Source organism: Phalaenopsis equestris, unplaced genomic scaffold (assembly GCF_001263595.1).
Source record: "Phalaenopsis equestris unplaced genomic scaffold, ASM126359v1 Scaffold000411, whole genome shotgun sequence".
Classification (NCBI taxonomy): Eukaryota; Viridiplantae; Streptophyta; class Magnoliopsida; order Asparagales; family Orchidaceae; genus Phalaenopsis; species Phalaenopsis equestris.
This window is the reverse complement of record NW_018164852.1, coordinates 1,105,280-1,130,642: the sequence shown is the minus strand read 5'-3', so window position 1 is coordinate 1,130,642 and position 25,363 is coordinate 1,105,280. Positions and strand designations below refer to the sequence as shown.

Here is a 25,363-nt window from a genome sequence, read left to right as displayed (position 1 = left end):
AATAGATGTCAATTTTTTCGTTCAGCAACTCCATTTTGCTGCGGTGAATAGGGACATGAACGTTGTGAAACAATCTCTTTGTTCTGGAGAAATGCTTGAAACTCATGAGACATGTATTCACCGTCATTGTCAGATCGTAATGTTTTAATGCGAGTGGAGAACTGAGTTTCAACATATGCTAAAAATGTTTGGAATACAGTAAATACTTCTGTTTTGGCACGTAAGAAATAGATTCAAGTAAATCGACTGTAATCATCAATAAATGTCACAAAATATCTATATTGAACATGTGAAACAACTGGTGTAATTCCCCAAACATCACTATGAATAATGTCAAAACATTTATTGGCACGACTGTCTGAACTAAGAAAATGTAATGTCTTGTTTTTTCCAAGTTTACAAACAGAGCAGTCAACTACTAAATTCTTATTTGTAAAACAAAAAATACCACTTTTATGTAAATGCTTCAACACTATATCATTTGGATGACCTAGTCTTTTATGCCGTATGTCTGTCTTATTCTCAACAACTGAAGATTCTAATGAAATATTTTGCGGAACAGTAAATTGCAATGGAAACAATCTACCCACTTTAAGCCCCTTCGCTATCACCTTCCCCGACACCTGATCCTACACAATACAACCATCACGAGAAAAATGTACTTTACAGTTATTATCCACAATTTGACCAACAGAGAGTAAGTTAGTAGATAAATTAGGAGAAACCAAAACATATTTGAATGATGAATTAATATCACCAAGTGTCGTAATTGAAATCCAACTGTCGTAATTGGAATATTATTTTCATTAGCAACCTGAATATGTTGAGTACTAGTGTATGGTCGTTGGTTATGTAATAACTCAGCAGTGCTAGTCATATGATTTGTGGCCCCTGAATCAACAAACCAAGGAAAAGTAATCGAAGAAATAGTTTTACCTTTCCCTTGAAGGCCGAGAGCAGAAAATGCAGAGAGAATCATCTGTTGAACCATATAGGGTGTGACAGTTGATTGATTATTGTCAGCAACAGTAGAAGTCGAGGCAGGATTGTCGGATACCATGGCATGAAGTGCTTATGGTTTGCGATTTTGGGGTCGTGTTGGGCATTCTGTAAGAGTATGTCCCTTTTGCTTACAATAATTACATACCTTATTTTCACAATTCCGTGCAATATGATCAAATTTCTTGTAGCTGTAGGACTGCACTGGCCCCTTCCTTTGGTCTTAGCATCATATGCCACATTAATTATTTCTGATGATCCACCTGTTGTACTGATAGTAGCTTGTGTCGTCAATCTTTGTTCTTCGCGCAATAATTGCCCAAAACAAATATCCAAACACGGAACCAGATCTCCGTTCAACAACCCAGCTCGAGCAATCTCAAATTCAGGTCTCAGTTTCATTAAAAACTGATCACGACGACTTTCTTCATGAATAACTTGAAGACTAGCTAAGTTTTCTTTTGACACTTTAGCATAGATAATACCAGTATATTCACTCCATAAATATAAAAAACTAGAATAATATTGTTCAATTAAAAGATTAATTTGACTATAATTATTCATGTCAAGTTCTAATTGGAAGTGTTTTGCAGAATTATCTTGATTATAAACGCGCTTCAAATATTCTCACATTTCTTTAGCTGTGCTAAAGGATCATAAATTGTTTACCATATGGGCCTCAATAGATATAATTCGAGCATCCTTTGCTTCCCATTGACCAAGATCTTTTGTCTCAGTAGGAGCTGGGGAAGATCCATCAATATGGCCCCAAAGCTCCTTTCCTTTCAAGAACATTCTGAGCTGAAATTCTCATGCGGTATAATTCTTTTCCGTGAATCTGATAGTTAAGATTTCAGAAGACATTTTAAATATATTAATCTTGATCAAAATATCCAAGATAAATAAAATTCAAAGGCAGATCGCGGCACGGAAGGAGCAAACGACACGGGAGCGAACGGCAGATCGCGACATGGCAGGAACGAGCGACGGATCGCGACAGGAGGATCGCAACAGATCGCGACAGGAGCGAACGACAAATACGAAGGGATCGCAGGAGCGAACGACAGATACGAACGGCAGATACGAAGGAGATCGCGGCAGGCGGATCGAAGGAGATTTCGACAGATCGGAGCGAACGAGCGACGAATTTCTTGTAATTGGAGTCGATCGGCTTGAAGCAGATGTCCGAAGATGCCGGAAGATAAAGATGCGGACGCAGCACCAGTCGTAAAACTCAGCACCAAAGGTCCGATCGAAGGGATTTAATCGGCTTGAAGCAACGGTAGAACTCAAACAAAGCCGACGAAGATGCCGCAGAACTCAAAGACAAGAACGAGCGCTCCGGTGAGGAAGCAGTCAAAGATGCCGGCTAAAGGTAAAAATAGCTAAAATTTCAAGAATTCAGACTCTGGTACCAAGAGAATATTTTGAGCAAATAGGCTGAATGTCTTTTCCTTTGCTTTCATTCCAATAAATAGTAGTTTGTACAATCTATTTTAGGTACATAATATTCAGTATATTTTAAATTAAGTAACTTAATTAATACATAATCATAATCTAAATAATTAGCTAAAAGAAAAGAATCTGTGTAAATATAATATTTCCCTCTTTGCAGTATTGCGAAGCAGGAAACTCTTTATTCTGTCTGATTTCTTTTATTCCTGATTGATACATGTGTTGTATCCTCCTATGCCGGCACCAACAATGGGGCTCCAGCCAGGGCAACACCAGTGATGCCGCCACCCGCCTCATCATCATCTTGTCGGAGGTATTGTTTTCATGGATCGAACAATGCCGGCAAAATCCATCACCAACCCTTCCTCCCACAATATTTTTTTTTCTTCCTTGCCAAAACGTCAGAGCGAGCTACGCTTCCAGCCGACCATTTCTCCTACAATATTTTTTTCTTCCCTGCCCAAGCGTCAGGGGGAGCTACGTTTCCGGCCAGTCATTTCTCCTGCAATTTTTTTCTTCTCTGGCCCAAGCGGCAGGAGGGACTCTATTTCCAACCGCCGTTTCTTCTGTTGCTTTCTCTGTTAGCAGAATTACTAGGTGTGATTTACATATTTTTTTTCTGTAGCCAACGACAGTCGCGGTCAACTAAGAGTCATTTTTCCTGTAGGTTGTCTCTTTCTTTCCCTGCAAAACTCAAAATTCAGTCAAGCCTGAATCCAACAAATTCAGCCAAGTCTAAATTTCTCTTCTACGCCGAAACATATGGCAGACAAAACGCAAAATTCAGCCAAGCCTGAATCCAACAAATTCAGTCAAGCCTGAATCTAGCAAATTCGATAATCTAAACAACCAATGTTTCTTCACTACTCAACAAGTTAAAAATTATTAACATACATTCCAAACTTAAAGCTTGAGGGGGAGTGTTAAGAATTATAATAAGAAATAATTTATTCCTATAATATAAGGAGATATTTTATTTTATATTTTATATTTATTTCTTTGGATTCAGAATTATTTATTTTTCTATTCTGTGTTATTTCATATATCTCCTAATAATTAATATGAATTAATTATTGGAGATATCATGCGATATATCTTTCCTTTCATATCATTTTCTTTTTATTATTTTTTTTATTATAGGATTCTTGTAAGGGTTATTTATACCCCCGTTCATATCAATGAAATAATCCGTATTACTCCTTATTTTGAATTTCAACAGTTAAAACTTACCAAATTAAGATTGGAACAGAGAATGAAAACAGGACTGGAATTGACAATGAAGAGGCAGTCGCAGAGTCCAAACTGAACAAGAAAGGAAGGGCCCTTCCTTTGGCACCAGTGTCCATGACATTTGATAATATAAGATACTCAGTAGACATGCCACAGGTAATTTACTTATAGTGTATTTTTAATCTGTAGCTTGGTGCATAACTTGCTTATTTATCTAACAAATCCAGTAAAAATGTACGCTTACAGGACATAAAGGCACAAGGTGTTCAGGAAGACCGATTGGAACTTCTAAGGGGTCTAAGTGGATCTTTTAGACCAGGTGTGCTGACAGCTCTTATGGGTGTAAGCGGCGCGGGTAAGACAACATTGATGGATCTGTTGGCTGGAAGGAAAACTGACGGATATACAGAGGGGAGCATATTGATAAATGGGTACCCAAGAAAGCAAAAAACATTTGTTCAGATGTTAGGATATTGTGAACAAAATGATATTCATTCCCCTCATATAACAGTTTATGAATCTCTGATCTTTTCTGCTTGGCTCAGATTGCCGGTTGAGATAGATTACTCTGAGAAAATGGTTTGTTGAATGAAATCCCTTATTTCGTTGTAAACTTTCTTTAACATTATTTGCATGAACTAAGATAACATTTTGTGGCCATAGATGTATATAGAAGACGTCATTGAGCTCGTGGAACTTGCTTCTGTAAGGGAGGTACTGGTAGGATTGCCAGGAGTAAATGGTTTGTCAGCTGAACAACGAAAGAGGCTAACAATTGCTGTTGAGCTTGTTTCTAATCCTTCAATCATATTCATGGATGAGCCTACCTCTGGGCTTGATGCAAGAGCTGCAGCAATAGTTATGAGAGCAGTAAGGAATATTGTAGACACTGGCAGAACTGTGGTGTGCACAATTCATCAGCCTAGCATTGATATATTTGAAGCTTTTGATGAGGTAGAGATTCAAGAATTTAATTAACTCATTCATTACATCATAATCACTAGTTGTCTTATCCCAAATATTTGAGATTGATTTTATGGATCCGTGTTTTCGTTTATTTCTATTGAGTGTTATTTGAATTGTTAAACCTACTCTTTTCAAGTCATTTTGAAGAACTTTAACACAAATCACCCTAGTTCTACCTTTTTCTCCTTAATCCTCTAAAAGCAAAATGAACTTTTGCTTTATAATTTCTATTTTTATTTTGTCTTTCAAATTGAACAGCTATTTCTGATGAAGAGAGGTGGCCAAGAAATTTATGTAGGGCCATTGGGTCATCATTCTTGTCATCTAATTGAATACTTGGAAGTAAGCCCCTTAAGCTTCATGTTTAATCTGCCTTTTCTAAAATCTGTGAAACAATCTAAGATTTTACTTTATCAGGGAATTAATGGAGTGAGCAAGATAAAAGATGGCTATAATCCAGCAACATGGATGTTAGAGGTGACCACAAGGGCACAAGAGGAAATATTGGGTATTGATTTCAGTGATTTATATAAGGACTCTGCATTATTTCAGTGAGTTGTCTCCATAGATTTTTAATTTCTATCTTTTGTTGGAGAAAGCATCTGCTGTAATTGTTGAAGGATCTAATTCAAAATTCAAAATTCAAAATTCAAAATTCAAAATTCAAAATTCAAAATTCAAAATTCAAAATTCAAAATTCAAAATTCAAAATTCAAAATTCAAAATTCAAAATTCAAATTACAATATTTATTGTCTTTCCTTTTCTACAGATATTATTCTCCTTCCTTATTTTTTATCTTGCTTAATTAGTCTTGGAATGTAATAGGAATTTCTTTGAATTTATTTAGTTAGTTTCCTTATCTAAGGAGGAGAGACTCCTATATGTAAATGCACCTTGAATTGAATCATTAAGAAAAAATAAAATTTTCTCTTCAATTTCTGGTTTTAGTTTGATTTGAGGTTGAATTGACATCTTATCTTTTTTTTGTATGATTTGTGAAATTACGCTTTGGGTGTTTGCAATGGAAAATGTTTGTGATCTGGTAATCTGAATAAGCTTCTTGTGAAAGTTTGGCAGTTTACATGATGATTTAATGCAACGTTTCTTTTTGTCTGTAGTAGGGATGCGCTTATATATAAGCTGGTGTTTGTGAGGACCTGCTTGTATCTCCACGGTAAACCTGTAGACTGAAAGCCAAGAAACAAGAGCAATCCACCTACTGTTAATGTTGTTGCCGAACAAACCAACCCATTTAACAAAGAGCAAATCGATCAACTCCTGAAACTGCTAAACCCCAGTTTGGCTACTGGTACCCCAACTTGTTCAATGGTACATGCAGATAGACAACTAAACCTTGGATTATTGATTCAGGAGCTTCTGATCATATGACAAATTTACACTATATATTTCATTCATACATCCCATGTTTTGGCCATGAAAAAATTTGTATTGCTGTCGGTAGTTTCTCTTCCATTGCTGGAAAAGGAAACATTAACCTGTCTAAGAGTATAGGTCTTAAATCTGTACTCCATGTTCCAAAATTTAAATGCAATCTTCTATCCGTCAGCAAACTTTCAAAAGATTCTAACTGTCGTAAAATTTTCAGTGAATCCTCTTGTGTTTTTCAGGATTAGAAATCGGGGATGATGATTGGGAGAGCTAAAAAGATAGGAGGACTTTACTATTTTGAGGATACTGTTCTTGGTAAAAATAAGGTTGAAGCTTACAGCATTATGAGGTCGAACCCTGCATTAGAGAAAATAATGGAATCGCATCTTAGACTAGGCCATTCAGGTTTTTCTTATTTAAAACATTTATTTCCAAATTTGTTGAAGGGTGTTAATTGTGTTTTACTTCAATGTGAAACATGTTATTTGGCACAAAGTCATCGCATAAATTTTTCTCCAAAACCATACTCTCCTTCAAAGCCTTTTTACATGATCCATAGTGATGTTTGGGGACATTCAAAAGTCAAAACATTATCTGGGAAAAGAGGATTTGTGACGTTTATTGACGATCACACCAGAATATGTTGGGTTTATCTTATAAGCAAAAAATCAGAAGTTGAAAAACTTTTTAAAGATTTTTACAACATGATTGAAACTCAATTTGAAACTAAAATATGCATTCTTAGATCTGAAAATGGAACTGAATATTTTAATGAATGTTTAGGGGAGTCTAAAATATACATTCTTAGATCTGACAATGGAACTGAATATTTTAATGAATGTTTATGGGAGTTCTTAATAAACAAAGACATAATTCATCAATCTACTTGTCGTGTCACTCTACAACAAAATGGAATTGCTGAAAGAAAAAATAGACATTTACTTGAGGTTGCTCGGGCTATCATGTTTTCAATGAATGTTCCAAAATATTTATGGGGGGACGCTGTTTTAACATCATCATATTTAATAAACTGAATGCCACCTCGAGTTTTACAATATACAACTCCTCTAAATAAACTGAAAAACAATTTTTTAAGTCTATGAATGTCTTCAAATATTCCTTTAAAAGTCTTTGGATACACATGTTTCGTTCATATTCCGAATAATTGCCGATCAAAATTGGATCTAAAATCTGAAAAATGCATTTTTCTTGGATATGTCTCAAACAAAAGAGGTTACAAGCTACAAATGCCTTAATCCTGTCAAAAAAAAATTTACATTAGTATGAATGTGACCTTCATGGAAAGAATTCCCTTCTTTCACAAAAATTCACTTCAGGGGGAGTATAATATAGATGGAGAAGATGGTTTTTGGCAAGTTTATAACCCATTACCAAAAATTGTTGCAACATCAAGTACACCTGAGGTCTGTGAAAACAAAGAACCTGAAATAGTTGTTAAAAATAAGGAGAACCCTAGTCAAGGGACACCTGGAAGTATCTTGTCTAATACAGGGGGAGAAATATCGCATAATACAACAGCAGAACCTCTTGTTTATTCTGGGGAGAGGCTCCATAAAAGAAAAAAAGTTCAAACTGAATCTTTAGCTCCCTCCCAATCTGAAGAACCGAATGATGGTCCTCAAGAAACACAGGTAATTTCTGATCCTGATCTTATTTTTTCACCAACAGAAGCTCAAGATTCAGAGATTATGAATCTGGATCTTCCTATAACCTTTAGAAAAGGAACACGTTCTTGTACTACCAAATATCCCATTTTGAAATGCCTATCCTACAAAAAAATCTACACAAACATCAAACTTTTTTGTCAAAAAGTTCTAATCTGTCTGAACCTAGAACAATACAGGAAGCTATTAGTAATCTAAATTGGAGAATAGCAGTAAAGGAAGAGATTGATGCTCTTTTGAAAAATGGGACCTGGGAAATTGTCACTCTACCAAGAAAGAAGTCTACTGTTGGGTGTAAATGGGTCTTCACTATTAAATTCAAAGCTAATGAGAGTATCGAAAGATATAAAGCAAGATTAGTAGCGAAAGGATTCACTCAAACTCATGGAATTGACTATCATGAGACATTCGCTCCGGTAGCCAAGATCAATTTTATTCGGATTTTACTGTCCATAGCAGCAAACTGTAATTGGCCCTTGCATCAGCTCGACGTCAAAAATGCTTTTCTAAACGGTGAATTAGAGGAAGAGGTATTCATGGATCTTCCACCAGGATTTGAGAAGAAGTTTGGAGAAGACAAAGTGTGCAGATTAAAGAAATCCTTGTATGGGCTCAAACAATCTCCTCGCGCCTGGTTTGAGACGTTTGGAAAGGTGATTACAACATATGGATACACTCAGAGTCAAGCTAATCATACTATGTTCTACAAACATTCAGAAACTGGTAAACTCGCTATACTCATTGTTTATGTAGATGATATTATCCTTACAGGAGATGATGCTAGGGAAATTGAGAAATTAAAAGAAAGATTGGCCACGGAATTCGAGATTAAAAATCTGGGAGATGTAAAATACTTTCTTGGTATTGAGTTTCCCAGATCTAAGGAGGGGATCTTTATTAATCAGCGAAAGTATGTACTCAACTTACTCAGTGAAACTGGAATGCTTGGGTGCAAAACAACTGAAACTCTGATTGAACCAAATAAAATGTTACAAGTGACAAATAAAATAGATGATATCAATAAAAAATAATATCAGAGACTAGTGGGAAGACTAATTTACTTGTTACACACTCGTCCTGATATAGCATTTGCTGTTAGCATGGTAAGTCAGTTTATGCATTCTCCAAATACTCATCACTTGGAGGCTGTCTATCGGATCCTTAGGTATCTGAGAGGAACACCCGGAAGAGGACTACTGTTCAAGAAAAATGAGCACTTACAGGTATAAGCATTTACAGATGCAGTTTGGGCTGGAAGTGTTACAGATAGAAGATCAACCTCAGGGTACTGCACGTTTCTAGGAGGGAACTTAGTAACCTGGAGGAGCAAGAAGCAAAGTGTCGTGGCAAGAAGCAGCGCTGAAGCTGAATTCAGATCTATGGCTCATGGGATATGTGAAGTTCTATGGATTAAAAGAATTCTCAAGGAGTTAAAAATTCATAGTCCACCACCAATAAAGGTGTACTGTGATAATAAGTCTGTTATCGCCATCGCCCACAATCCTGTCCTTCATGATTGAACAAAGCACGTAGAAATAGACAAACACTTCATCAAAGAAAAAATTGACAGAGGAGATATATGCATGGTGTATGTTCCTTCCAACGACCAAGCAGCGGATATTCTAACAAAGAGTTTTCACAAAAAGCAGTTCGACGGTTTAATATGCAAGCTGACTCTGAAAGATATCTTCATGCCAACTTGAGGGGGAGTGTTGAAGGATCTAATTCAAAATTCAAAATTCAAATTACAATATTTATTGTCTTTCCTTTTCTACAGATATTATTCTCATTCCTTATTTTTTATCTTGTTTAATTAGTCTTGGAATGTAATAGAAATTTCGTTGAATTTATTTAGTTAGTTTCCTTATCTAAGGAGGAGAGACTCCTATATGTAAATGCACCTTGAATTGAATCATTAAGAAGAATTAAAATTTTCTCTTCAATTTCTGGTTTTAGTAATCTTACAGTTGATCGCATGCTATAATGTAGGAGGAATAGATCTTTGATCATGGAGTCAAGCGTACCTCCCCCTGAATCCAGTGACGTTCACTTCCCAACCCAGTTCTCGCAGTCTTTCGTTTCACAGTGCTTGGCTTGCCTGTGGAAACAAAACCTTGCATACTGGAGGAATCCTCCATACACTGCAATGAGGTATTTCTTCACCTTGGTCATGGCCTTGATCTTTGGCTCAATGTTCTGGGATCTTGGCCGCAAAGTGTAAGTTTAACTTTAATTCAGTATCGCCCAAGTACTTCTCATATTTCAATTCTATACTTTTGCATGCATTATAATAATGAATTTATAATAATAGGAACACAAAACAAGACTTATTCAATACAATGGGTTCAATGTATGCTGCTGTTATGTTCATTGGGGTGTCAAATGCCTCGTCTATTCAACCAGTGGTGTCAATTGAGCGAACAGTCTTTTGCAGGGAAACGCAGGAATGTACTCAACTTTACCATATGCATTTGGACAGGTGACATTTCTTACAATGCCAGAAAAAATAGATACCAAAGTTTTATGATACCACATAAATCTTTAATATCACTTCAAAGATATCAAGATCACTATGGTTTTAAAAGTAAAATATTCATCTTGATGTATTGGTTTATGACACCAAGATGTTATAAGAGTTAATATCAAACTTTGGTGTTAGACATGTAAATATATAAGAAATGAATGGTATTTATGTAGATTTTCCGAGTTTTAAGTGTTACTATAATATTGTTTCTACTGAATTTGTAGGTTGCAATTGAGATCCCATATGTATTGGGTCAGACTATCATTTATGTGGTCATAGTCTATGCAATGATTGGATTTGAATGGACAGCTACAAAGTTCTTTTGGTTTTTGTTCTTCACGTTCTTCACATTTTTATACTACACATACTATGGGATGATGTCTGTAGGCTTTACACCCAATCTAAACGTAGCTTCAATAACATCTGTAGCAGCTTATAGTATATGGAATCTTTTCTCGGGGTTTATTATTCCTCGGCCGGTAAGTTGTAATTTCTAGATATTTTTTGTTTAGTTTAATGAGAATGGAATTAAAAAATAAATAAAATAAATAAATAGTTTTGTTTTCCTTAGATGATGCCTGTATGGTGGAGATGGTATTTCTGGGCATGCCCAATTTCGTGGACACTTTATGGATTAGTTGCTTCGCAGTTTGGTGATATAGAAGACAAGCTCGACTCTGGTGAGATTGTGTCTCAATTTCTAAAAAGTTACTTTGGTTTCAGACATGACTTCTTGGGCGTGGCTGCCGCTGTAATTGTTGGGTTTCCGGCACTCTTTGCCTTCATGTTTGGATTTTCAATTAAAGCTCTAAACTTCCAAAGAAGGTGAAGGAATTCATGAAGTCCTAAAAGATGCCCTGGTGCTAGGAAGTTTAAACATATTCATTTTCTTAATATTCTTCCTCAAGAAGAATGAAAAGTTCTCGGAGGGGGTAATAATGAAGGGAAGGATATATTCTTTCCTGATCTATATATGAATAAGAAAATATGCTCATGACTATGTTCCTCCATGTACTTAGTTTGGGCATCAGTTTAGTGTAGAGAAGTTAAGATGGATGTTGAGAGGTGTGATTGATCTTTGTCAACCATTCAAATGTAATAGTGCAAATATAAAACTTTACTTGGTGGATGTAATGGGGAGACATATTATCACTTTATATTTATTATTCCATCTCCAGTATAGAATGAGATTATAGGGAAAATATATTTATTTTGTAATGTCTGTTTGTCTTTTGGACTATCTGGTCAATGTCCAAATGTTTTTTCTTACAAAGAGACCCATTATTTTTTTTCTCGGTAAGCTCTCACTTGACAGAATTATTTACCCGTATGACTTGATTATAACACTCTGGCTCGACTTTATCATTAAACAACTTGTATTAATGAGAATGAAATTCATAGTTAGTCATCTAGTGAGTTCTTCATGACCTTCGACTTGTGTCGTAAGTGAGTCAGACTCAGGCTGATCCTAAATTTCATGTTTTTTTTTCGGTATTTATTCTTGGACAAGTAGTTCCTTTATTTTAGCATTCTCTTAGTGGAGGTTTTTTTGGTATGTTTGTCCTTATATTATAAAACTTTATCAAAGATAGTATTGAGCTCGTCTCTATTATATATAATAAAATAACGCATTATAGATTTTATCCCTCACAAATTTATCCATGTAAGTATATTATAATAGCTAAGAAAATCAAATATGGCATACATCCTATCCTGTCAAATTTCCTTGAGAACCCCAAAATTGAGTGTGATTCATGATCTTGAATTGATTAGATATGTTACTATGTTCACGTCCTTAAAATTTATAAGAAATGTATGCATGCAAGCTCATGCTTATATTCGCCCGCAGAGAATTTTATTCATTCTCTCAATTACTTTATTTTTCTTATAAAGTTTGAGATCATTCTCTACATAGTGATCGTGTATGTTTTTGTTGTTGATGAGATGGAAACTAGGAATTTGATCAATTGACAATCAAAATTACATCACAGAAAAAACATACTGATTCGAGATCCAGAATAAAATTAGAACAAAAGCACACAACAAAGAATCTAAAAAATGACACCAAAATTTATAACAACTTTTTAACTTTTTATAGCATCATGTACAGGCTTGGAAATATCTTAAGCAACTCTTTGACCCTAGTGACTTTGGTCTTAATTTGGTCTCACTTTGCAATTTTTTTTCACAAATTCTTTGACAATTTTTTCTTGGATTCATAAAGAGCACATCGGGTATGAGGCTCAACTTGAAGCAAGTTATAATTTATCTTTTAGTAAAAGAGAAGACAAGATAAAAATTACCAATTAAAACTACAAATACAAATGAAATCGAAATCAAATAAAGTGAAATTCCATGAAGAACAAAAAATTGAAAAATCACAAAAATAAATCATAAAGTAGAATCAAAATCAAATTCAAACGGATTAAATCACAAATAAAAAATATTAAAATTAAAATCAAGTTCAAATACAAGAAATTATAAATTAAAATCACAAAAGCAAACTAAAACCCTTCAAAGTCAAATCAAATTTGAAATCAAAGAAGTACAAAGTAAACTAAATTAAAACCAAAATGAAAACTACATGAAAAAAATAATTATAAAAATTAATTCACCAAAATCAAAATTTAAATAATACCAAAATTAAGTTCACTAAAATCATAAAAAATCAAATTAAAACTAAATTAAAGTCAAATAAAAATTAAACTCACCAATATCATAAACCAAAATCTGCATACCTTCTAGGTTGGTTATATTGTAGTATAGTGACTAAATAGAGCAGGAATCACATCCACTCGAGAGCTAATCAAAGTGATCGTATCAGAAAGGAAGAAGATGGGATTTACATTGAACCTGAGATTTGAGCATATCACAGAGCCTGAGTATGCAAGGAGGGAAAGCTCTCGGACTTATATCCAACTTAGAAGGTATATTGACTAGATCAAGCAGGAACACCAAGAGGCTCACATCCATTCAAGAGCTTTTCAAGGCGATCATATCAGGAAGGAAGACACTTAGATTTACATCCAATCTGAGATATGATTAAGACACAAAGCCTAAGTATGCTTGGAAAGAAGGCCCTAGAACATACATCCATCTTATAAAGTATAGTAACTAAATCGATCAAGTATGTCAATGGGCCCACATCCGCTCGTGAGCCAGTCAAAGTGATCATATCAAGAAGGATGGCTCTGGGATTTATATCTAACCTGAGATCTGATCAAGGCACGGAACCTTAGTATTCATTCAATAAATTTATAAGTAATTACTCATTATTCCTTCTAGGTTTGATGTATGCCCTAAAAGCTTTCCTTCCTAGCATACTAAGGAAATATTTATAAGTCATTTCAGTTTCATAATTTATAAGTAATTATTAATAAAAAGATAGAAATACTAAAAGGCACGGAACCTTAGTATACATCAAACTTATAAATTTATTGAATGAATATAGTAAATATATTTATATTTATTAATTAATAGTTAAATAATAAATAAATTTATTTAACTATAAATAATCTGATAATATTTTAATTAAGTATTAATTATTAATCATTTAAATTAATAAATTAACTTAAATAAACTAAAATGAAGAAAATAAATACATTACTCCTTTCTCTCCCCGAAACCCTCGCCGACTCCTTCCCGAAACCCTCGCCTGTGCCTGCCCCCTTCTCTGGCTTCGTCCAAAACCATCGCCGAACCCTCGCGATACAGTCACAATTGGAGCTAGCTGGGAACGCAACGACGGGATCGCGGCTTACAGAGACCCGAAACTCCCATTTTTTTCCTCCTGCTCCTCTCCTACCTGAAACCATTGAGGAAGGTAACTTCACGTATTTTTTCTTTTTTTTTTTCGCTCGAAGCGTCCGTCCCGGATTTACTAAATGCACCGATTCACTTCCCGGGATTATATAATGATTGAAATCACTTGATTATATTTACCCTAGAACATCTGGGCCACTCTGTGATTGTTTGTGCTCTGTAGATTTATAAAGGGGTTATTTGACATTTTGTTGCCGTTCTTGTTGGCATGCATCTGGAACATTCACTAAACATTGTTCAAGTGCATGATTAAGTTTATGTTCTTTAATCTCTAGTTTATCCTCTTTGAGAACATTCACTAAACATTGTTCAAGTGCATGATTAAGTTTATGTTCTTTAATCTCTAGTTTATCCTCTTTGAGAACATTCACTAAACATTGTTCAAGTGGATGATTAAGTTTATGTTCTTTTATTTCTAGTTTATCCTCTTTGAGTTAAGAGGATGTCAAACTGACAGATAGCCGGATTGCACTGTTTGGCTTTTAGATGGAGACACGAACTGCATGAAAGTCATTTCAGTTTCATCATCATCATTAGAATTTACCTAACTATTTTGGTTGTTTTGTGTATCCTCTGTTCATGTTTATAGGGCTATGTGACATGTTCGTTCTGTTTATTTCAATCTTTTTGCATAACTTCTATTCATATTATATCTATTTTGTTCTTCTTAGGGGAAATTCGTTTAAGGTCATTGAGTTGACTTTCACCTACTTTTAGTCTTCTAATTAATTTGCATGAAATCCAATCCAGTTCTAAATTTCTAATCGCATCGAGTAATGATTTGTGGTCATTGAGTTGACTTTCACCTTTTTTCTCATTACATGCATGCCATCAGCTCTTGCTATTGTTTGTAAATATGGATATTTGGGTTTGAGAAATGTAAATACATGAAAATTGTGTGCTACATATGTAAATTTCTCTTTTTTTAACACCTTTCTAATGCATCCTTATACTTTCATTTGCAGGTATAAGGTTATCTGATTCAAGATATATATCAACAGAATGGTTCAGTACAACTTCAAAAAGATCACCATTGTTCCTTCGGGAAAGGAATTTGTCGATATCATTCTTTCACGAACTCAACGCCAGACTCCAACTGTCGTGCACAAGGGATATGCCATTTCACGCCTCCGACAATTTTACATGAGGAAAGTGAGATTCACCCAGCAAAACTTCCATGAGAAGCTCTCCACCATCATCGAAGAGTTCCCTCGATTAGATGACATTCATCCATTCTACGGGGATCTGCTCCATGTCCTCTACAACAAGGATCACTACAAGCTTGCCCTCGGCCAAATCAATACTGCAAGAAACATCATTGGAAAGATTGCGAAGTATTATGTTCGGCTGCTCAAATACGGTGACTCTCTCTATCGATGTAAGTGCTTGAAGGTAGCCGCTCTTGGTCGAATGTGCACAGTTATAAAGCGGATTGGGCCTAGTTTAGCTTACCTAGAGCAGATCAGGCAACACATGGCTCGGCTCCCTTCCATAGATCCCAACACTCGAACCATCTTGATATGCGGATACCCGAACGTGGGCAAGAGTTCATTCATGAATAAGATCACAAGGGCCGATGTGGACGTCCAGCCTTACGCTTTCACTACGAAATCACTCTTCGTCGGTCATACAGATTACAAGTACTTAAGGTATCAGGTGATTGACACTCCTGGGATTTTGGATCGACCATTCGAGGACCGCAATATTATTGAAATGTGCAGTATCACTGCATTGGCACATCTTCGATCTGCTGTTCTGTTCTTCCTCGATATATCTGGATCATGCGGATACACCATTGCTCAACAGGCGGCATTATTTAATAGCATTAAGTCACTCTTCTTGAATAAGCCTCTTGTCATTGTTTGTAATAAGATCGATTTGCAGCCCCTCGATGGTCTTTCTGAGGAAGATATGAAGCTGGTTATGGATATGAAAGCAGAAGCAATTAAATCTGTCTTGGCCCAAGGTGGTGAACCTGATGACGAAGGGGTTTTGCTGACTATGAGCACCTTGACTGACGATGGTGTTATTTCTGTTAAGAATGCTGCTTGTGAGAGGTTGTTGAATCAGAGGGTGGAGATGAAGATGAAATCTAAGAAGATAAATGATTGCTTAAATAGGTTCCATGTTGCGATTCCAAAGCCTCGTGATAACAAAGAGCGGCCTCCTTGTATTCCTCTGGCAGTTCTAGAGGCCAGAGCGAAGGAGAATGAGAAGAGGGAGAACAGGGAACTCGAAAGAGATCTTGAGAATGAGAACGGTGGCGCTGGTGTATACTCTGCTAATCTTAGGAAACATTATATTTTGGCCGAGGAGGAGTGGAAGGAAGACATTATGCCAGAGATCTTAGATGGGCATAATATTTATGATTTTGTGGATCCCGACATCTTGCAGAGGTTGGAAGAGTTGGAGAGGGAAGAGGGGCTTCGGATCGAAGCCGAGTCTTATGAAGCAGAATTTGAAATGGATGGGAAAGAGTTGACTCAGGAGGAGCGCGAGGCTTTAGCCGAGATTCGAAGGAAGAAGAGTTTGCTCATACAAGAACATAGGATGAAGAAGAGCACTGCGGAGAGCCGCCCTACTATTCCTCGAAAGTTTGATAAGGACCGAAAGTTCACAACGGAAAGAATGGGGAGGCAGCTTTCATCTTTGGGCTTGGATCCGGCTTCCGCCATTGATCGAGCGAGAAGTAGGTCTGCCTCGAGAAAGGGCCGGAAGAGGGATCGATCATTGGCTGGTGATGGTGTTGATGGCAAAGCCATGGATGTTGATGACGAATTTAAGAGCAAGAAGCTGCGACTGAGCTCACGTTCGAGGTCGCGTTCACGGCCGCCGGGCGAAGTTGTACCTGGAGAAGGATTAAGGGACTCTGCACAGAAGTTGAAGGCGATCAAGCTTAAAAAGAAGTCGGAGAAGGTGAGAAACAAGGCGGCTCGGCGAGGTGAGGCAGATAGAGTCATTCCAAATCTCAAACCTAAGCACTTGTTCTCTGGAAAGCGATCTATAGGAAAGACACAGAGGCGCTGAGATATGCAATTTATACTGGACGTTCCAGTTTTTTGCATTGAATTTTTTTATGTTTGATTTGATTAAAGTTGTTTTTCTAAGTACCTTTTATTGTGTTTTGGATCTAATCAGGATTTGTGCTAAACTATGAGGATTTTTGTTCTGCATGAAAATTTTGACATGTTTTGCTAGTCATAAACTATTCGAGTTTTTATAAATTAAGTTTAATTTATTCATTTTTTTTTTTTATTTAAGTGCACTGCTAGTTATTATTTCAGCAGCTGAGGAGTGCAGCAATCCTCTCTGCGGGAAAATCCCAATATATTTGAAGAGCTGTTTCTAGTTTTTGTGTCATATGTGCAGTGGTTCTCAATGCTTGTTATACTTTGACAGTTGATGGAAGATTGTTTTCATATTTTGATGGCAGTTTGAAGCTATCATTTGGTGGTAATTAAAGTAAAATTTAAAGTGTCTTTGCTGTTCAATCAAACGAAGCCAAAGCATTTTGTTGGCTTTCTCTGGAACGTAAAGGAACCGAGAAGTCTTTTCAAATGAAGCCTTAATGTATTCCAAAAAATGATTATTTATCTTGCAATCTTATGACTAACATATTTCTTGTGCTATGTCTTGTTGTGAAAATGTTGCACTCAGTTATTTATTACTATAGTTGATGATATGCTGATTGAAATCAATAAATGGTCCCTTAGTGATGCTGCTTGGTATCTTGATGATGCAGAGAATTAAATGCTATAATGCAGGCAGTTTAATTGATAAACCACACTTACATTTTGGCTGCTTTATTTTTTTATTATATATATATATATATATATATATATATATATATACATGGCACACAATTTTAATATATTTAGTATTTATATATGTCACTCCAAAACTTTCATATTTACACATATAGGATTCAATTCTTTAAAATCACATCAAAAATAGTATTATTGTCAATTTTAAAAAGCAAAATATGTATTTGCATGCATGTTTAAAACATTAAAGTGCCACATTTGTGAATATGAAAGTTTAGGTATTACATCAGAATTGTGTTAGGCATGTGTAGTTCCCTAAAAAATGAAGGTTTCAGCTTAATTTACAATGTATCGTAGCAGTTTTTTATATTAAATGGCACTCTCAACAGTTGGAGGCTTGATTGCAAACATTTATATTAGATGAAACTTATGGTCTTGTCTTTAAGAAATGTGGGACATTTACGTAAATATCGCACAATTCTTATATATTTACATATCTAATATCCAAACATTCATATTTTCACCAATGTCACACAAACCATTAACATTATATAAAAAATATCACCATCAATATTTTGTAAAAAAATAAAATATAAATTTTCAAGCATAGATTTAACACCAAAATATTATAAATATAAATATGATGTCCCATATATGAATAGGAAAGAATTGTGTGATATGTAAATAAATTTCCCTTCTTAAATTCACTGAAACCTTGTGTGTGGTCATTTCACGATCTCAGAGAGGGAAAAAATTTGCGTACGATAGACGCACGCAGTGCTGCGTGCGATTTCGAGGTTACAGAGAGGGTATAAGGGGGTTATACTCGTGTTATAACCCCTTGTAACCTTCATGCAATCTTCTGTAACTTACTTGTAACTTGCTAATAAATTCTTTAGATAACAGAAGCACAAAACTTATTTATCGGTTACAAGTATGTTACACTAGGTTACATGGAGGTTACAAGGGTTATAACACGGTTATAACCCCCTTATACCCTCTCTATAATCTCGAAATCGCACGCTGCGCTGCTTACGTCTATCGTACGCAATTTTCTTCCCTCAGAGAGGAGATGTTCTTCTATAGGAACGAGCCAGCACTTGGTGTTGATTTGCAAATAGCCATAAAAAATGTTGCTTTCCCCTGTTTTTAGGCAAAAAAAAAAAAGGAAGATTTACATTTATACCACACAATTTCTATTTATTGACAAATCTAGCACCTGAATTTAAACATTTACGTATATACCGCCTTATCATGCATGAGAAGACGCGTTTCTCTTTTCGTAAGTTAAAATAATGATATCTTTATGTGATATTAAAGATATGGCATGAATGTAAGAAATAAATTTAGGTGTTAGGTATGTGTTTATCTAATGTTTCATTCAAAGCTCATTTCGATTTTATATATTTAAAAATAGAGGCATTTACATACACACCACAATGTTCTTATGTATTTACATATCAAACATCTACACATCAAAATATAATATCAATTAGTCTTATTAATGTTACACATCAAAATATAATATCATGATGTTATCTATGTAATGATTTAATTTTAAATAATATTGTAATAAGAAATAAGTATCATGGAATAAGCCTTAAAGGAACTTAAATTACAAATAAAGGGCACATGCAGCCTAGTTGGAGAAGAGAATAGGATGGTTCAGGATAAGCTTTAAATGAGTTTTATTCAGCTTTGCAAATGAGATTTCAATTTGGCAAATTTATTTAATTAGTTTTACCTCATCGAGCTAAGCTTTATTAAGCCAAGCTTATTCAATGTTTGCTTCTTTGATTTTATGTTTTCTCTAGTTTTGATTCTTAATCGTATTTTTATATGAACTTGTTTTTGAATATTTGGTTCGAAGGGCTAAAGAAGCAATATCTATTAGAACAACTCTGAGAAAATTATCTATTTGCCCTCCTTTTTTTTTTTAACTTTATTATTTTCTTCACATGCAAGCTATTGATAACTCTAATAATTCAAAAATTTATCAAGACTAAATTTAATTGACTTATGAAAATTAAATTTGTTATATATAATTGCACACAAAAATGTGTCAGCAGGGATCTCGAAAAGATTTAAAGGTCCAGAGGGAAGAGTACGACGGAAGCCGACTCGTTGCCAGGAAGATATGAGGCCCACTGACTGACCAAACGAAGGTGTTCGGGCCAAGCTAGCAAAACTAAGACCGACAAAGCCACGAGGCGAACAAAAAGATGATCTGATGATTTGAGCCTGAACCATTCAACCAAAAACGAGAACAAAAGAGCATATAAGCCAACTGCTATAGGAAAGTCGAACTGATGTGACTGACCCTTCAGTAAAACCGATCCGAAAGAGTATCTAGTTCCATACATCTCCAACCATCCACATATGCTCTAGTAACTCCTCATTAGAGAACAAAGATTGACAACCAAGCCATATCAGTCAGCCGACCCATGGCGACTTAAGCAAAACCGACCAAGCTGATTTCGTCGACTTGAAGCCAACTAAGCTTAGCCGGCCAAGCCAGAAAATAGTCGAACAACAAGCTCATAAATGTAAAGTATCAGGATTACCATAGTATGAACCACTTTAAAGTAGGAAAAAAAGATATAATATCGCCATTGTACCCTCTCCACCATAACGAGGAAATTATTTTTTGAAAAAGACTCGACAGACTATTATGCATTCTCTCTCTTTCTGTCTCTCTATTTTTCTATCTTTCTATCTCTCCTTATTTATGCTCTATATTCTTGGGTATGATTCACTAAGAAATCAAAATTCAGTATCCTAAAAGGTGAAGAGCGTGTGGATCATGCCAAAAACAAAAAGAGGAGTAGCTCAAGGAAAAGAAACTCATAACAGAGACAATGTCAACAAAGAGTGCACAAGAGAATTCATGATCCATCAGATTCAAAATTTGAAGGATCAAACATTGGATGTCATCTGAGGCGTGTTGGCCCAAGGAAGAGATCAGCGGCTCCAAGATGAAGGGTCAACGCTCAACAACAAAAGAGTCCGCCTAGCTTTGGAATGAGAAGGCAACTCTCAGCACTTTGCTAGCATTGGGTCTGCACCGATCAACCAACATTGATTCACGCGCCTCATCAGCCTGAATGAGTTCTTGCAACAAATCTCTGAGGTCGATCCCTAGAGCGATTCTAGATCATAAAACTAGAATCCTACAAGAAATGGATTTATTTGACTGATCAAACAACCTTATTTGAATCAACTGTATGATTATTGAAGATCACCAATGTGCTCAAATGTCATTTATTTTTTATCATACCAAGGGAGTCAACCATCAGATGGTTCAACATCTTACCATTGGGAGGAATCACATCATTCATCAATTTTAAGAGGATGTTTGTGGCATAGTTTGCTAGTGCTCATAAATATCAGAAGAACTTGTAGGCACTTTTATAGATGTGCTAAGGATGGAGTGAGAGTTTGTGCTCATTCATCACATGCTACCAAAAGGAGAAGTTGGAAGTTTAGGACCTAGAACCTGTGCTAGCCCTCGTCACCCTTGCTCATGGACTAAAGGAAGGACCCTTCTAATACTCGTTGGGTCTATAACAATGAAGTTGGCCAACAACCACATATCGATTGAGGATTATAACTATTACTTCACCTCCTCAAGAATAGAATCCTCTAACCATCACCCACATAAAAGGTCACCAAAATGTGAAGGATGGAGACCGAGACACGATTCACAACCTTTCGCCCATCCTCACTAAGAAGACACTCGATCACCCCAAAATCATAAGGCGACAGATAAAATGCTCTATCAAGGGAGCTAGACTGGATATCCCAACCAACACCCTTTACCAAATCATGAAGCACCTAAAACATCTTGTTGAGAGTTTCAATGGTTGAGATGATGGAGGCCATACAAATTAAGACTACATTAAGAGCGCACTGTCGATGAAGACTGAAGCTTACCTTTGAGATTGAATGAATTATTATGCTTAGCACACGACCATAAGCATGACATGAAGGGATCTAATCAAGGCTAGAAAATTGAATAAATTGTGGCACCAGTGACAAAGACACAGATGTAAGGGAAGGCTCCAATGAAAAAAATATGGACGAGCCAATCTGAATCTACAAAATCCATATTGTTGGCATAGGTTTTGGCATCTTTGGAGGAGGTGGAGACCCATCCCATTGAGATAACCTAAAGAGACTTAGTCTGGAGAACTATGTTTAATTGCCCTATTTTTAGTTTTTTTAACTCAGTGATGTCATCTCGTCTTATCGTTGTCTTAGGATTCTCTATTTCAAAGAGCTCCTTACTTGAACCATCAAAATGATTCAGAGAAGAGGAGGGATTAAAAAAATGAGGAAATAAGATGGAAAGTAAGTAGAAAAATAATTAAAAAAAATCATGGAAAGCTTTTTTGTAAGAAACCTTATGTGATAAGCTAAGAGTGTAAGTCCAAACAAGATCTGATCAAGACAAATTAGATTGAATATCCATGAAAAAATGTCTATATAAGGTACCCAAGTAAACAAAGAACCAAGAGAAATTTTTTGTTTTGGGGTCAAGTTCAACTCCTAAAGGAACATACCTCTTTGGTCAATTACTTATTGGGATTGCCCAAGAATAGTGTCTATTGAAGGGATCCTGCTTACATTCAAGTGACGACTAGTAAAGGGATGTGTTAAAGGATGGTTTTCTCACATGAGCATCTCTATGCTTTTAAAGCTCTCGTCGAACAATATAAATATAGAGCAAGTCTCTCAAATTCCTATAAGGATGGCGGCTCATCGAAATTCGAAGCCTATGAAATAACCAGATCATCTCATAGAGTCCACACTTTGCTTTCGAGCCTAATCGGTGAATCACAATATCCCAAACAAATGGTGGCCTGTCCACAATCGAGACCTATGAGATGACATCAATGAGGTTTCAAGGAAATGACAGGGATCAATGGGGATATATCAAAAGGTAAGGAAAGAAAGTCCTAATCGGGTAGAGATAATCGGGCCAGGATTCAATAAATATCATATATGGGCTATTAGGATGCTAAGTCTACATGGTCATAAAGGTAGTCGACCCAACCCAACCAGGGAAACCTTGTCAGCAATCTATGAATCACACATCCAAGGGAATCCTGGTAGCCCTAAGGTCAAGTGAAGAAAACTCTAATTCATATGACTCTATGTAGTTAGAGTAGGTAGAGGTTGGACTTATATGACACACTTAAAAATTACCCACTTTTTCATATAGATTTTATGCTCAATTTAAATGATATTGCACTTTAAAGGAAGGTGTTTTGCATGTTTTTGGCTTCAGGTATAAGAAATGGAGTTTTGGAGAAAATGGAGTAAAATGATGTAATTTAGAGTTAACTCGAGTAAGGAAAAAAATTCTGATCTAGCACATTCTGATATACTTTTTATTTTTTATCTTCTTTACAATTATCACATATTTTTTAATGGAATTTCACTTTAAATAAATGTTATTTTGATGTTTATCTTGTAGGTATAACATTTGGAGCGGATTGGAGCTAAAACGGAGCGAAACAGAGCGAACGGGTGCAAAATGGGGTGCTGCCAGCATGGTGGCTTCTAGGCGCCAAAAAGTGGTGCTTAGGCACTAGTCTTGCCCAGAAAATGGCGCCTAGGCTCCAGAAACGGTTGTGGATGAATCTAGACACCCTAAGGAGTTTATAAGGTACCTTTTGGGACTTGGTAAGGTACCTTTTGATATTTCAAACTTTTAGAAACTCCAAGAATGTCCATAAGTCATAGATAAGAGTAGGAGATGTAGATTTCTACCTTTTCTAGAACAATTGGTGATGGATTTTGAGAGATATGTGTAAGGAATTGTACGAGAGTTGTGTGGATCGGCAGTAGACTTTATTGGAGGGATTTTCATCTATCTTTCAGAGAGAAAAACTAAGTATTGCATTCTTCATTATTTTATAATTGTTGTAAACATTTTATAGTGGATTTACTTTGATTTAATGAAGTTTTCTGTTTTGTTTTATCCATGCTTCGTGAGTAGTTTTCTTTACTCTTTTCTTTTGATATGAAGTAATGACAAGAGTAGGAAAAATTTATTTTAAGTTAGAATAATTTTTATTTCTATGTGATGAGTAATATATATTTTGCTTCATTAATATAACTTAAGTAGCAATAGATTATGTTAAAATATGTTGTAAGTGAAACTAAAAATCGGGAGAGTAGTGATCTTGCAACTTAAGCGCACTTAGATTGTTTGATTGGCTATGATGAAGTAGTTTAGGCGACACTGCAACTTTTAAGGAAATATAATTCATGATATGTTTCTATTAGAAGCTTCTAGATGACAACTAGTTGTGTAAAACTAATAGAATACTAAACGTACATATACATTCAGAAGATGGTAGGCATACATATGTTCCTTTGGCACGTAATTTATTATATATTTCTATCAATTCTTTTACTGCTTATGTCATCATCTTCATTTCGTTTTTCTTTTGTAATGAAATGGATGCATGTTTAGGAATTTAGATTTGCTTAAAAATTCTCTTATTTTATTAATATGATGATATTTTCACCGGTTTTAATTTACTTTGCAAACTGACCATTTATAATGTTAAAATCCATTGTGAAACAAAATAATACGGGAGGGTTATGATTTCACTCAACAAGTGGATACCACACTAACCCATAGGATGGAGGGGAGACAAGTTGAAGGAGGAGTGTAAATAGATAGGGAGATAAGTTTTGATGGGCTTATAATTGGTGTTTCTAGGGTGACTGACTAGATTCTTAACCAATTTGGTCTAGAGTTTTAGACTTAAGGCTAAATGTTAGTCTTATAGAGAGGGCATAGTGGATAGTCTAGAGGTGAGAGGCTAGAATCTATCCAGCATAACCAAGGATTTAAATAACAAACTTTAGATTAGTCAATATCATATATGCACTCGGGGAGGGTAATGAATATTTATGCTGCTATTTGTCACTGACAACATTAAATTCTAAGTATTTCAATCTTACACATTATCTAGGTCGTCGCATGTGAAAGGTAGTTTGTAACATCACAAAATTCTCCAAACCAATTTCTCTATCTAGGATTATCTTTAGATATAAGTTTGTATTTAGAAGTAGTTGATAGAAAACACCCTTAATCGCCATTCGAAACTAAGACCTGACATAGTATATGAGAATTAGCATAAAGGATCTTCTCTGTAGGATTGATACTCTAGTCTTAAAAGAAAACCATATACTACTTGAAACGATACGTGCACTTGTGTAGTACCCTTAGTGTGTGATCTATAAACTAAGGTCTAAACTCTACAACATATTTATTTTGTATACTAGCTGTCATAATTAAAAAGGGTAAAGTTTTTGGCCATTGAACTAAATATTTGCGAAATTACGGGTCAAATCAAGTATTTAGTATAGTCTTTGGAGTTTGAATTTGAAGTAATTACACATATATGTACACACACATTCTATGGGGCATCAAGTTTTTGGTGTAGTTTCTGAGGAGCCTACGGTAATAAGTTTAGGAGAATTTTAGTTGAACCTTTAAGAATTAAGT

General features: G+C 35.5%; 2 protein-coding genes across 2 annotated transcripts in view; both read left to right on the top strand.

The window, feature by feature from the left end:
* LOC110027026 (ABC transporter G family member 36-like) overlaps positions 1-11,503 on the top strand; it is a 33,593-nt gene extending 22,090 nt beyond the window's left edge. The window contains 10 exon segments of the mRNA XM_020728286.1: positions 3,674-3,840; positions 3,931-4,263; positions 4,348-4,638; positions 4,909-4,992; positions 5,068-5,201; positions 9,715-9,942; positions 10,037-10,161; positions 10,164-10,204; positions 10,474-10,728; positions 10,821-11,503. Coding sequence (XP_020583945.1) covers positions 3,674-3,840; positions 3,931-4,263; positions 4,348-4,638; positions 4,909-4,992; positions 5,068-5,201; positions 9,715-9,942; positions 10,037-10,161; positions 10,164-10,204; positions 10,474-10,728; positions 10,821-11,078 — 1,916 coding nt within the window. The 3' untranslated portion in view covers positions 11,079-11,503.
* Positions 11,504-13,870: 2,367 nt separating this feature from the next.
* On the top strand, positions 13,871-17,242 carry LOC110027016 (nucleolar GTP-binding protein 1-like). The gene is made up of 2 exons (XM_020728273.1): positions 13,871-14,072; positions 15,037-17,242. The coding sequence occupies exon 2, from the start codon at positions 15,074-15,076 to the stop codon at positions 17,096-17,098; it is 2,025 nt and encodes a 674-aa protein (XP_020583932.1). The 5' UTR covers positions 13,871-14,072; positions 15,037-15,073; the 3' UTR covers positions 17,099-17,242.
* The last annotated feature ends 8,121 nt before the right edge of the window (positions 17,243-25,363 follow it).

Coding starts and splice junctions, on each gene's coding strand:
- LOC110027016 (XM_020728273.1), top strand. CDS start 15,074: ATGGTTCAGTACAACTTCAAAAAGATCACCATTGTTCCTTCGGGAAAG.